Source organism: Brachycentrus maculatus, unplaced genomic scaffold (assembly GCF_059751285.1).
Source record: "Brachycentrus maculatus isolate JH-2025_06_01 unplaced genomic scaffold, ASM5975128v1 h1tg000475l, whole genome shotgun sequence".
Lineage (NCBI taxonomy): Eukaryota > Metazoa > Arthropoda > Insecta > Trichoptera > Brachycentridae > Brachycentrus > Brachycentrus maculatus.
The window spans coordinates 1,023,972-1,037,592 of record NW_028281222.1 but is presented as its reverse complement, the minus strand read 5'-3'; the positions used below and the strand labels follow the sequence as shown (position 1 = coordinate 1,037,592).

The 13,621-nt window shown below is 36.2% G+C and overlaps 1 protein-coding gene across 15 annotated transcripts in view; it reads left to right on the top strand.

The window, feature by feature from the left end:
* Positions 1-13,621, top strand: part of LOC148302126 (serine/threonine-protein kinase MARK2-like) — a 205,387-nt gene that overhangs the window by 115,135 nt on the left and 76,631 nt on the right. For all 15 annotated transcript variants that reach the window (XM_088272086.1, XM_088272084.1, XM_088272075.1 and 12 more), the window contains exon 3: positions 9,221-9,517. In XM_088272086.1, coding sequence (XP_088128212.1) covers positions 9,221-9,517 — 297 coding nt within the window. The remainder of the gene's footprint in view (positions 1-9,220; positions 9,518-13,621) is intronic.

Sequence of the window (13,621 nt, the reverse complement as noted above, 5' to 3'; positions counted from 1 at the left end):
ACTGTACGTTCCCGTCAATATTACTGTGCTTTGTAACGTTTTTGCTGGATTTAGTTTCCAAAGGAAGCGTCGTAGTGCAAATAATTCCACCTTTCTCGCTATCAGGCGACTGATAAGCGAGTCTCATTGATAGCAGTAATTTATTGATAATATTTCATACTTGTCTCGCTGAAATGATGCATCATCCGACCACTCGCCTTGGAATGATGTGGACTTGTGTGCATTTGCTATTTGCCGGTGCATAATAATCGCAACTGGTCATATTTGAATAGTAATCGTATCAATTTTTTTTTTAAATCAACGATTTTTTCATCCTTTATTTATTGTTTCGGCATTAACTTTGTGGTAAGACATGTTACAATGATTAAAGAAAACACTTCGTTTTTTACCACTTGAGTTTTATTATAGACTACATGTTTCAGAAGTTAAACTTCCATCATTCAGCTCTGTATAATAACTAAAATATAAAATATAAAATTTTTCTATAAATAAGGAGAGGGGAAAGTAAGGGGAAGAGGTTAGTCAAGGGACTTACGTCTATAATAAAACTCAAGTGGTAAAAAACGAAGTGTTTTCTTTAATCATTGATTTTTTCATCCTTCGTGAAATGCGTTATGGCAAAATTTGTAAAGATTGTATTTAAGTGTTTATATTATCCACTGACACTTCGTGATGGAATTGCATTTTTAATTTATTATTAGATTAAAACCAATATTTTTAGCTTTTCCACTTTATTTATTTGACCATTTTAGTTATCAACTCCTGCCTTCTTTTATATATAACATAACAATTTGTATAGCCTCTCACCAGTCTGATGATGTCGGTAACGACGAAACCCGGTCGCTGGTCAAATAAAAAAAGTGGAAAAGCTAAAAATATTGGTTTTAATCTAATAATAAATTAAGTATCGTAAGTGTACTGGCAAAAAACGTAAACTTAAAAATATGTAAATTTGAGTAAAAAAAAAGTGGGGTCAAAAAAAGTCACCCTTTTTCCGTCCGCCTCCGTAGTGTAATGGTCAGCACGCTCGGCTACCGTTCTGGAGGTCCCGGGTTCGATTCCCAGGGGGGGGGGTCAAATAAATATAAGTGATTTTTTCACTGTAATATTTATTCAATACTACCCTGGACTGGTACCTGAAGCGGAGGGCTGATCACCTTTCCTTCATGTGTAAACGATCAAGATAACACTGCGTTTATATGAAGCAGTGCCCTATGCACCATTGGGGTGAAATCATATTTTGAAATATAAAAAATCAGTATAAAACATAAATAAACAATATTAGGAAAGAAAAAAGAGCTGGATTCGGGCAAATCGCTGTGTCAGCAAAATACTTGCCCGGATTGTAGTCGGGCAAATCACACGAGGGGTTAATGATGCAGTATTATAAAATTTTCAGGTGCTTGAAATGTCATATTTATGTGGTTTTAAAAGTAAATGCAACTTAAAGTCCAATAGCGGGTATTTTATTCAGGCTAAAAGCTTTAAATAACAGAGATTATTCAAACAGGGATTTTAGAGATTTTTGAAAAAAAATCAAATAAAAAAACGGTAATTTTAATTATGTTTAAAGATGTACTAGCATATTTTGCAATGTGCATATGTTGTATCGGGTTGTGGTCCCGTGGTTAGTGTCGCGGACTCTTAAGTCAGAGTTTCTCGGTTCGAACCCTCTCTACCACAATTTGATACCTATTTCTAATAATGAGCCGCTTAGGCTCACAGAAATAGTATGAAATTATGATATTATATAATGATTATTAAATTTAGTGTGAAGATTGGTCTTAATTGAATTCCTCCCTGAGAACTATTAATTTATTTCTCAATTGTTTGGGAGTGTGTCGGGTTGTGGTCCCGTGGCTAGTGTCGCGGACTCTTGAGTCAGAGTTTCTCGGTTCGAACCCACTCTACTCTAATAATGAGCCGCTTAGGCTCACAGAAATAGTATGAAATTGAAGTATTTGTGTAAATAATAAAAACACTAAAAACATACATCTTTAAATTAAGAAAAAACTCTTCTTCTTACTCTTATTCTTCTTCTTCTTCTTCTTCTTCTTCTTCTTCTTCCTACCCTTCCTCTTCTTTTTCTTTTTTTTTGGGACCTATACAAATTACATCAGTCCCTGACTTTGGCATCTAATTGTGACCAAACGCGGGAAAATAACCCAGAAAATCGTTATCACGACTAGCGGCCGTAGTGATAAGCGTGATTTCGTATCCGATAGCACAATTATAACTAGATGTGTACTATTGTTTAAGAGATAATATTTTGCGTTTAATGACTCATTATAATTTTCCTAGCGGCGTTGCCGGATCGATAACGTATCGATAACATGTGCTGTGTTGCCATTTTATATTATATTATTATAAAGTGCTTCCAGCGAAGTAGGTACCACGACTCGAAGCTTTTTAGACGTTTGAAAAAAAATCCCATAGTAAATTCGGGATTCGCAAGAACAAGTATTATATATACATATTAAAAAAAAAACACAATAAAAAAAAAATGTCATCCACAAATCGTAGTCATACAGGAGAAAATAACCAAGTGCATTTTTTTTTTATAAAAACGTGATTATTGACTATTTGATATCTTACTAGCTTGATATTGCCCTGAAAAATCCCAAAGCGATTTGAAACTTGAAAGTATAATATATTGACTTGTTAAAAATGACTAACTGCATTGATGTTTATTTTGTTGCCAAGCAAAAGTGACTTAAATGGCCCTCCTGAACATTTTACGTTTAGCTAGTTGGGCACTTTCTCCTGTACGACTAGGACATATAATAAATAAATAATAAGTGTAAGTTCCTCTTCTTCATATAAGGAAGGAAAGTTAAGCTGGGATAAGCATTATCGATAAAATTAAGAAAGGTGTGTTAAGATGGTTTGGACATGTGGAACGAATGAGTGAAGAAAGAACGGTAAAACAAATTTATGGGACTACTTGAACTCTGAGGTGTTACTTGAGCCCAGAACAAAAAAAAACTGTATTTGGTCTACAATAATGAATGTATCGACATGATTCCTTGTTTCCCTGACAGGTGACACTTATTGTCACGATACTTCGATCGATACCACGATCTAAATATTTTTTTTCACTGGGCTTAAGTAACACATTAAAGTTCAAAAAGCCTCGTTCTACGGTACTTAAACTCATTGAATTTAAATTAATTTTGTTAGGAAAAAGTATATATAAAATTTTGGTTTTTAACACCTGTCTTGTTGTGTACGTATATAACATAGAATTTTGTCTAGCCTCACACCAGTCAGTTTTTGGTTGATCGGAAGATATCGCTTTGTAGCAATAAGCCCGCCAATTAACTTTTTCTTTTCTGTACATGAAGTTTAAATAAATAGAATATAGATGTCGACAGCGTGTCGTGAGTGTCTCCCTAGAAGTGATGCGTCTGTGCGTTGCGTCACAGCCTGTTACCCAATACCGCGGTTCAAATAGGCTTACTGGATTAAATGCGGGCACAAAGAGGTGCTTCTGTGATAGTTTAAACGCACCCCTCTCCCGACCGCTTTGAGTGACATTTCGCTCGTTTCCGGTCACATGGCACCCCCCCCCCCTCCGTCCGTCGTCCAGCCAGCGGCGGCCATCTTGACAGAATAATTAAAATTGTCTTTTTTACGCGATTTTTTTTATTTTCTTCTTCCTGGCCATCCCAACTTATCGTCTTTTTAGACTGTTGGTGTCAGCTCTCCTCGTCCTCAGGTTGTAGGTCCTTCTGTCATGGACAACGTCACCTAGGCCATGCCTTCGAATCATGTTATCTTTCTGCAGCATCCATGAATTTTTTGGTCTTCCTCTAGATGTCTTTCGAGGAAGATCCATGGCGATCGCCTGGTTTATGATATGTTCGGGTTCTCTGCGCCCTATGTGCCCATACCATCTCAATTGTCTTTTCTCAATAAATAAAGGCAATAGGCAGCTATTTTCATATATAAAATATGTTTGTTAAACTGTGTATTCATATGTATGCACCTAAATAAATAACTTATATTAGTTTTCCATTTCGTGTGGCTTAGGTTGAATCTTTTGTTATATTTCATGTTTGTTTGCATCTTAAATTGGCGGGTTTTTTACCCCTGGATGTTATGTGAGCATGTTATTACGCGTAGGTACCTAAATAGGTAGTTTCCAGCACTGGCAACCCATAGTAGTTGCTGCGCGACTTTGTTCCCTCGCGGTCCGTTTTTCCCGCGCTGTCACTTTTTTCTATGTTTTTTGACGAATTTTTTCTCTGTAGTTTAGTGATGTGCCTGCGTTTCCAATTCAGTAAATTTGAAATGCGTATTCCACGCGCCTAATTTTTATCTCTTGTCAGATTCAGAAATTTCTTAATTTTTATTATTAATAATGTAAAATATTATATACATAAAAAAGTAACTTTATTAGGCAACTGATATATAATACATGGCAATGCCCTATGCATCATTTATAAAAAAAATGGCTCTTACAAATAAAATACGTTGTTAATGTTTTGAATAACACATTATTGAAATTAACAAATTAAACAATGAAACATTTGTTTAGTACCACTTTTGAGTTTATTAATGTAAACACGACTAGTGCAGAGAACTACACATGTTCTCTTCAAGAGGTGAAAATACAAACTGTACGTCTAATTACGAAATGTAGTTCTGGAAACTAGTCGTGCTCACATTAAAGGGAAACTCAAATTCGAACATCTGATTCAGAAAGCGATCGGCAGTGCGAGAGACCAGACGTGTCTCTACGCACATTTTTTAAAGAATTTATATTGAAAAAATATTTTTAATTAAATTATATATTTTTTTTGAAGTCCTTTTCAATAACTCTTTTCTTTTCAAAACTACATATTTATTTCGAAGAAAAACTTATTTTATCAGTACAAAAACGGTGTTAATCTCACTGACTAACCATCACGCCGCTTCTCCGCAGGGGTAGGCAGAGAGAATAGAACGCCACACCACTCTGTCTTTGCAAACATTCTTCGCCTCTTCCACGTTCATGCATCTCCTCATACATGCCCGCCGATTATTACGACTCCTAACCTGACCAATTTCAAGTATTTGGCATACCTGATCGTGCCATATTTTTCTCGGTCTTCCTCTGCTCCTTTTTCCAATTACGGTGTTTTAAGGAAAAATTCAATTACGTCAAATGTTACCTGGGTTTAAGTTCCGGGCTATTGATAACTGAACCCCAATAAACTCATTTATTTATTGATTTGGCGTTTAATTTGTAGAACTCCATTTAAATTTATGTATTAATTTTAAATCAAACACAGATTTTTTGAGTCTACTAAGTTAGTAGACTCAAAGTTAGTAACTCAGTAGACTCACAAAATCTGTGTTTGATTTAAAATTAATACATAAACTTATTAAACTCAACAGTCGTCTATACGAGTGTTTCATTTTTATATTTAATTTTTTTTTAAATGCCATTTTTTCCATCCCTAATATTTCCCTCGGGATCTCGCATTCTCTCGCGATATTCGCGCACAATGAGACGACCTTGCTATTATTTTTGTCCCCATGAATATTCATGAATTGAAAACAATTTCTTGAATAAGCAGGCCTCACTTCGTTTTTCGTCTTTTTTGTTCCTCGATAAATTTGTATGCTAATTAATGGAGTGCGCAAATAATTTGGACAAACTTTTCAAATACTAGGCGTGCCCAAAAGTCCTCATTGATTCCGGAACAAAACATTATTTTTTGTGAGACCTTTTCCTAAACAATTCTGCCCAATTAAATGATTCACATTAATTATTTAATTCGGCATATTTTTTTTATGGAAAAGTCACACAATTTTTGTTCTTCTTCTTTTTCTAGATCCTAAGGATCTGTTTGTGCCTCCGCTTGTAGCTCTTGGGATGTTGACTCCCAGCTGTCTTTCCACCTTTTTGTTGTTGTTCTGAAATAAATGAGAACTTGTGCGATCTCTCAAAAGAATGTGCGACAAAACGATGTATGATAGGTGTTCGAATAGTGAAATAAGGAAGGAATGCAATGCTGAGATGAGCATTATAGATAAAATTAAGAAAGGTGTGTTGAGATGGTTTGGACATGTAGAACGAATGAGTGAGGAAAGAACGGTAAAACAAATTTACGAGGCGAATGTAATTGGAAAAAGGAGCCGAGGAAGACCGAGAAAAACTTGGCACGATCAAGTATGCCAAATACTTGAAAGCGGTCAGGTAAGGAGTCGAAATAATCGGCGGGTATGTATGAGGTGATGCATGAATGTGGAAGAGGTGAAGATTGTGTGCAAAGACAGATTGGTGCGGCTTTTTATTCACTCCTACCCCTGAGGGAAAGCGGCGTGATGGTTAGTTAGTTAGTTAGTTTTTCTCGTACAATAATGATACACGTCATACTAGATACTATGGAACAAAAATACCCTTTATTTTTTTGTGATGACTTTTGGGCGCTCCTTTTAATGTGTAAGCAAACGTTTTTCCTTTGTTTGCCTTTGGGAGAAATTGAAGCGTCACGAATTTGTAAAGTATTTTAAATTTGAAATAAGAATGTATAAACAGTATTCGAAATGAGGGGTACAATATTCAGATTATTTTATTAATCCTTATTCTGAATTCAAATTACTCAAATTTGACCTTGTTTTAATATTTGAAATAATTCGAACTCAGAACTTTATAATTCTATTTTGTCATAATAGTTTATTGTATATTTTTTTAGATTTGAATTTGGAACAGAATTGGACCGATTTATTTCAGTGGAGTTGTTTTTGGTTCAAATTGAAATATTGAATTTATTCGCATTGTTATTTTGTAATATTTTATTCTGTTTTATCTTTTGGAGAATTTTATAACTAAATATCTAATTAACCATCATGCCGCTCCTCGTAGGGGTAGGCAGAGAGAATGGAACGCCACATCACTCTGTCTTTGCAAATTTTCTTTACCTCTTCTAGATTCATGCATATTCTTATATATACCCGCCGATTATTGCGAATCCTAAAGTAATCATTTTGAAGTATTTGTCATACCCGATCGTGCCAAGTTTTTCTCGGTCTTCCTCTGCTCCCTTTTCCAACAACAGTTTAAGAATTTTATTAAAATTTTAAATATAAGATTTTACACTATTGAATTGTGAAAAAGAAAATGGGAATGATAATTCCATGTCGTTTTCGGTAATGTTTTATTTTTAAAATGAAAGTGACACATTCTTTGAACTGTCTAATTTCTGTTTAATTTAAAAAGTCATACGTGTGATATTTCATATGTTTAGCTGTGACAACTTTTGTTATGTTTTCCGATAGCAAATATTTTTTGTTATCTCTTACGTATGTATGTCACAGTTAAAAATAGCGTTCGCACAGTTGCAGCTATTTTACTCTAAAAAAATCTACCACATATGAATTTTGTTACAATATTAACGTATTGTATATACTTATATGTTTTTAAATTAAAAAAAAAAAACAAATCAATGAAAAATGTTTTACAACATTTTGAGTGTGTCCAAATACTTAATTATTATTTGCAATATTATGATTTAACCATCGGCTTTAATTTTGGCCGCTTGGCCTCAAAATGATTTTTAACCTTAGTTTAAGTTAGTAAATACCACTATTTCGAAACTATACAGAAGTATTGGTATTTTCCAAGTAAAAGTAAAATTAAAATTGGATAGATAGTACCACAAAGTGACAGCCGAATTAATTAAGAAAACTGATATACTGAAGAATAATTAATTATAAGCTAAATAATAAAAAATGAAAATGATATTTTCTGGCGTTTCTCATGCGTGTGAATCCAGGATTCGGACCTCACATACTAATAATAGATTTTCTGCTTAATAAAAAGCTTATTTTCTTCTCACCAATAGATGTCTCTAGTGAAGTTCTTTTCATTCAAGAACAAGGTTTCTAAATCGGTTCATATATATAGAACTTCCGAGAATTTGAGTAGTGTGGTTGTCAATAATGGGTAGAATTGGTGAATGTTACACGTGTGTAAAGTGATCACTTAAACCAGCCTATGACGGTCGTCAGCCCCGTAAATGCCCAGACTTCCATATTCTTCTTCATCTTTGATGAGATGTCAAAAAGTAGTATAAAAAATGTTTTAATAAAATAAAATAAAATCACATTTTACTTTTGAAGCATTTGTTAGTATATTTTTTTCCGAAACCTATCACAATGAATGATGCATAGGACCGCACTGCTATTGCGTTATCTTGATCGTAATATTTATACGCCGTTAATTGTATCGTCGCTGCATGTATAAAATGTACTATGTGACGATTTCGGTGTGTTCGATACTGCGATATACACATTTTAATCCCATTTCAATTATTTTCGTGTTGAACCAGCCGGATATTGGAATACTAAGAATTATAGTGTATTTACATTATTATTATGACAAATTATTATAATATTTACAATTACTGTTGTTTTATCCAGGAAGTTAATATTTGTTCTTCATTTTGCTAAATAATAGTTAACGGAACTACGTAATTTAAGACGAATTAATTTTAAAATGAACGCGGCGTTAACAATGGAGTGTGCTGTACTAATAAAACGTAGGTAACGTTAGCAAAACATTAATAAATCGATGACTAGCTAATGAATAAGTGGTGGAGAAACCGTTCGATATGACGGACGTTTGAATTGGAAATTTCGACCGCGCCCGCTAGATGTTCCACATCCGGGACCGGAAGTGGAAGATGAGGGCCCGGAAGGCGTTCCTTCCGGCCGCGGGGATATACATACTCGGGGCCCTGCGCAGGCGCAAGACGGGATTGATGGCAGTAAGTTCCAAATTTGAAAAGGAAAACCCGCGTTAATGGAGACGTTGTGGAAATGTCGGTAGAATTAATGGAGTCGTTCTGGAAATTTCGGTAGAATTAGTGGAGTCGTTTTGGAAATTTCGGTAGAATTAATGGGGTTGTCCTGGAAATTTAGTTCAACATTAATGGAGCCGACATGGAAATTTATTAAATTTAATGGAGTCGGGCTGAACACGTTGATCAAGTAGAACGGTATTAGAGACCTAAATATGAATATTCAGCAATAAAACATGATTTAAAATTTTTTATGACGCTTATAATTTTACCATTAATTTTATTCACAGCACTTTGGGTGTGCTCCTAAGTGGAGAAATCCAGATCTGTGAACAAGGATTTGGACACACTCATATTTTGTTTTAAATGAGTTTATCGTATTCTCAAACACTGAGAAATGTATTAACGTCGTCTTTGTCTCTTTCCAGAGCGCGTCCGAGTCGTCGGCGGCCGGCGGCGCGGCGGCGGCGGGCGGCGCGGCGGCCGCGGCGGGCGGTGCGGCGGCGGGCGGCGCGGCGGCGGCGGGCGGTGCCGCGCGCGTGTTCCGCTCGCGGCCCTCGGACGAGCCGCACATCGGCAAGTTCCGCCTGCTCAAGACGATCGGCAAGGGCAACTTCGCCAAGGTGAAGCTGGCCAAGCACATGCCCACGGGCAAGGAGGTCGCCATCAAGATCATCGACAAGACCCAGCTCAACCCGGGGTCGCTGCAGAAGCTCTTCAGGGAGGTGAGACTTACCCTTCATTAATAATAATAATTAAAAATTGAGAATTTTAGGCTTGCGGTGGTTTGACTTTGTGAGGAATGAAGAGATAAGGCGTAGGACGCAGCAAATCTCGGTCACAACTGTCGTCAAGAAAAGGCGATTCAGTTGGCTTGGCCATGTACTCCGCATGCCTCCTGAGAGCCACCACCAAGCTTGCCTCTTTTACAAGGCATCAGGTTCGCGCCGCCCAGGACGACCACTGCTGACAATTCGTCGGCAGTTCTCGTCAGAACTTCGGGACGCGGATCTGACTTGGGAGGATGCAAGGGAGCTGGCAGCCGACAGAAAGGCCAGGAGACAGTTTGTGGACTCCATATGCTCCACCTAGGGAGCGGATATGGTTTAATTAATTACGAATTCTTCTTCTTCTACTGCTTCTTTTTGTAGATCCTAGGGATCACGTGTCCCTGACACTAAAGGTATGTGTGTGCTATTGTCACTCTAGAGAAGTCATCGACAGAGGCGACTACTCCAACAGCACCATTAACCCTTTGACTACCAAAATCAGATACATAATCTTTCGATACTCTAGCGCAGTGTTCCGCAAACTTTTCCTGTTCAAGGTACACCTGCCAAAGACATTTTAGAGGTACACCATAAAAAAATAAAGTTAATATAATATTGATTTATTATTAAAATAATATAATCCGAAAACATATATAACATATGATGTATAATGCAAAATGTGAGCCTGCTAGCTTAGCACAGGCGATAAAAATTTGGAGCAATTGTTGATAAGGTTGCTCTCACCTCTTCGTTGATTGTCCTCAGGCTTCTTCTTTATGTAGATCCTAGGGATCTGTTAGTGCCTCCGCATGTCGCTCTTGGGATGTCGACTCCCAGCTGTCTTTTCATCTTTTCGGAGGTCTGCCTGGGGGTCTGATGGAGAGTTTTGTACTTTCTGTTCCCTTATTCGCTCTTTTCTCCCTCGAGGATGGAGAGTTTTGTACCTTCTGTTCCTTTATTCGCTCTTTTCTCCCTCGAGGGTGGAGAGTTTTGTACTTTCTGTTCCCTTATTCGCTTTTTTCTCCCTCGAGGATGCAGAGTTTTATAATTTCTGTTCTCTTATTCGCTCTTTTCTCCGTCGAGGGTGGAGAGTTTTGTACTTTCTGTTCCCTTATTCGCTCTTTTCTCCTTCGAGGATGGAGAGTTTTGTATTTTCTGTTCCCTTATTCGCTCTTTTCTCCCTCGAGAATGGAGAGTTTTGTATTTTATGGACGTATTTTCTACACTCCAGCTCACCATCTGAGCATCGCATTTCAGCAGTTTCTAATTGCCTAGAGTAGGTGTTATTCTTCGTCTAGCATATATATATATAAATATACACATACATATAACATTACCATTCCCTGAAAATTCTTCCTAGATATAATAATTCTCGCACAAGTTGATCAAGGCAGTGATTAAATATCAGATTATATTTCCCTGTGTACTCTCTGCCTCGGCTTATCTCAAAATACCCTGATACCAGCCAACCTTGTGGATAGATACACAATTTTTCATTTCACTATCTTCTCTAGCGCTACGGCTAGTATAATCATGCCACTCTGATTCATAATGCGTTCTTGATAAAGAAGTTTACTTCATTTATTGATTTGGCGTTTAATTTGTAGAACTCCATTAAAAGTAAATGCAACTCTAAGTTTAATAGCGGGTATTTTATTCCATAGTGTAATGGTCAGCTCCGTAGTGTAATGGTCAGCACGCTCGGCTACCGTTCTGAAGGTCCCGGGTTCGATTCCCAAGGGGGGGTAAAATAAATATAAGTGATTTTTTCACTGTCATATTTATTCAATATTACCCTGGACTGGTACCTGAAGCGGAGGGCTGATCACCTTTCCTTCACGTGTTAATGATCAAGATAACACTGCGTTTATATGACGCAGTGCCCTATGCACCATTGGGGTGCGGATAAGGGTTTTATTATTATTATTTATTCAGGATAAAAGCATTAAATTCATTCAAACCCTTATCCGCACCCTATGGTGCATAGGACACTGCATCATATAAACGCAGTGTTATCTTGATCATTAACACGTGAAGGAAAGGTGATCAGCCCTCCGCTTCAGGTACCAGTCCAGGGTTATATTGAATAAATATTACTGTGAAAAAATCACTAATATTTATTTGACCCCCCCTGGGAATCGAACCCGGGACCTCCAGTATGGTAGCCGAGCGTGCTGACCATTACACTACGGAGGCGGACAAAGCATTAAATAAGAGGGAGTATTCAAAATGGGATTTTAGAGTTAACATTTTTTGCCAGTATACCCACGAAATATTCAAAACAGTCTTTCAAAAATTTTCTATAAGAAATCACTTTGTGGTAAGATATGACATTGTAAATGAGAACATTTGTTTTACTACTTGAGTTACATTTATTTTAACCACTAGTTTCGGAAGTTACACATGCTTCCATCTTCGGGTCTGAATATAAACATATATCGCTCACTCCTTTCAAGAACGTCATAAATCAAAAAACTTGATTTTTCAGGAGAACGTTTTTAAACTTTAAAAATATAATACAATGTTTTAAAAACAAATATCAAGCCACTTAATGAACTTTTTACTGTGCAACAGATCTTTTTAGGTAAAACCTGAAGGTTTTTTCTACATTTGAAAAATATTTAGTACATTTAAAAAAATAATTTAACAATACCTTTTCTTCAAAATGCAATAACAACACTTTCTGCCCTGTAGCGGGTAAATGTGAAATTAAAAATATGCCTCTTTTGCTGGGATATAGTACATTTTCTGGGCATTCTGAAAACATGCACAGCTGAAAATTGACGATTTTTGATTTATGACGTTCTTGAAAGGAGTGAGCGATATATGTGTTATTATTAGTTTACATTCAGACCCAAAGATGGAAGCAACCTTAGCTTCCAAAACTAGCCGTTAAAATAAATATTACTCAAATGGTAAAAACGAGTGTTATTTATTGATCAACACAGAGAGCATGAAAACACTTCAACCTTTTACCCTGTAGATACATTTTCGCCACACCACATGACATTTTATTTATTGTTTCGGCATTAACTTTGTGGTAAGACATGTTACAATGATTAAAGAAAACACTTGGTTTTTTACCACTTGAGTTTTATTATAGACTACATGTTTCAGAAGTTAAACTTATTATACAGACCTGAATGATGGAAGTTTAACTTCTGAAACATGTAGTCTATAATAAAACTCAAGTGGTAAAAAACCAAGTGTTTTTTTTTTAATCATTACACCACATGACGTTTGTATTTGTGTTACAATGGTATTATAAATGTTGTGAGGAATCACTGCATATGTAGATGTTTCTTTATTTCATTCAAATGCTTTTTGATGTATGATAATACAGTTATGTCCACTCGGGCTGGCTAGCACTAATCCCCATGTTGCTGAAGACCCAGAAACGCAAGGCACTCCTTGCATTCAATAATGGAGACCTTCATTGCGTGCCTTTTATTTATTTTTCTTTATTACAAACCTTGGGGTGAAGTGTGCAAGACTCTGAGGTTCATACAATATCCACGTGATTTAATTTTAAATTTAAGCTTTACTTGGTAAATACGACTATTGGTATATATATCGGTAGTGTAAAGGCAAAGGGGTATATCTGTCTCAGACCAAATTTTACAGGAGAGCAAAAACAAACTTGTGAAACTAAATAATAACTCATTGGTTTTATGTATTTTTTAATATACATATCTCAATAAAACTAAATAAATGTTGCAACTACAGCTATATTCTTTTGCCAGATTATGGAATACACTATTTTAGACATTTTGCGGAACAAACTAAGGAAATGAAAAATTTGACAGATATACCCCTTTGCCATTACACTACCAATATTTAGTGGTATTTACCAAGTGGATACATATTACTACAAAGTGACTGGCGAAAGTCAGTACGGTTAAAAAAGGCAAAATATACAGGAAGTTCATGACCAAATTAAAACTTGCTTGTTTAAATATATTCTTCCGCCTCTGTAGTGTAATGGTCAGCACGCTCGGCTACCATACTGGAGATTCCGGTTTCGATTCCCAGAGGGGGTTCAAATAAATATAAGTGATT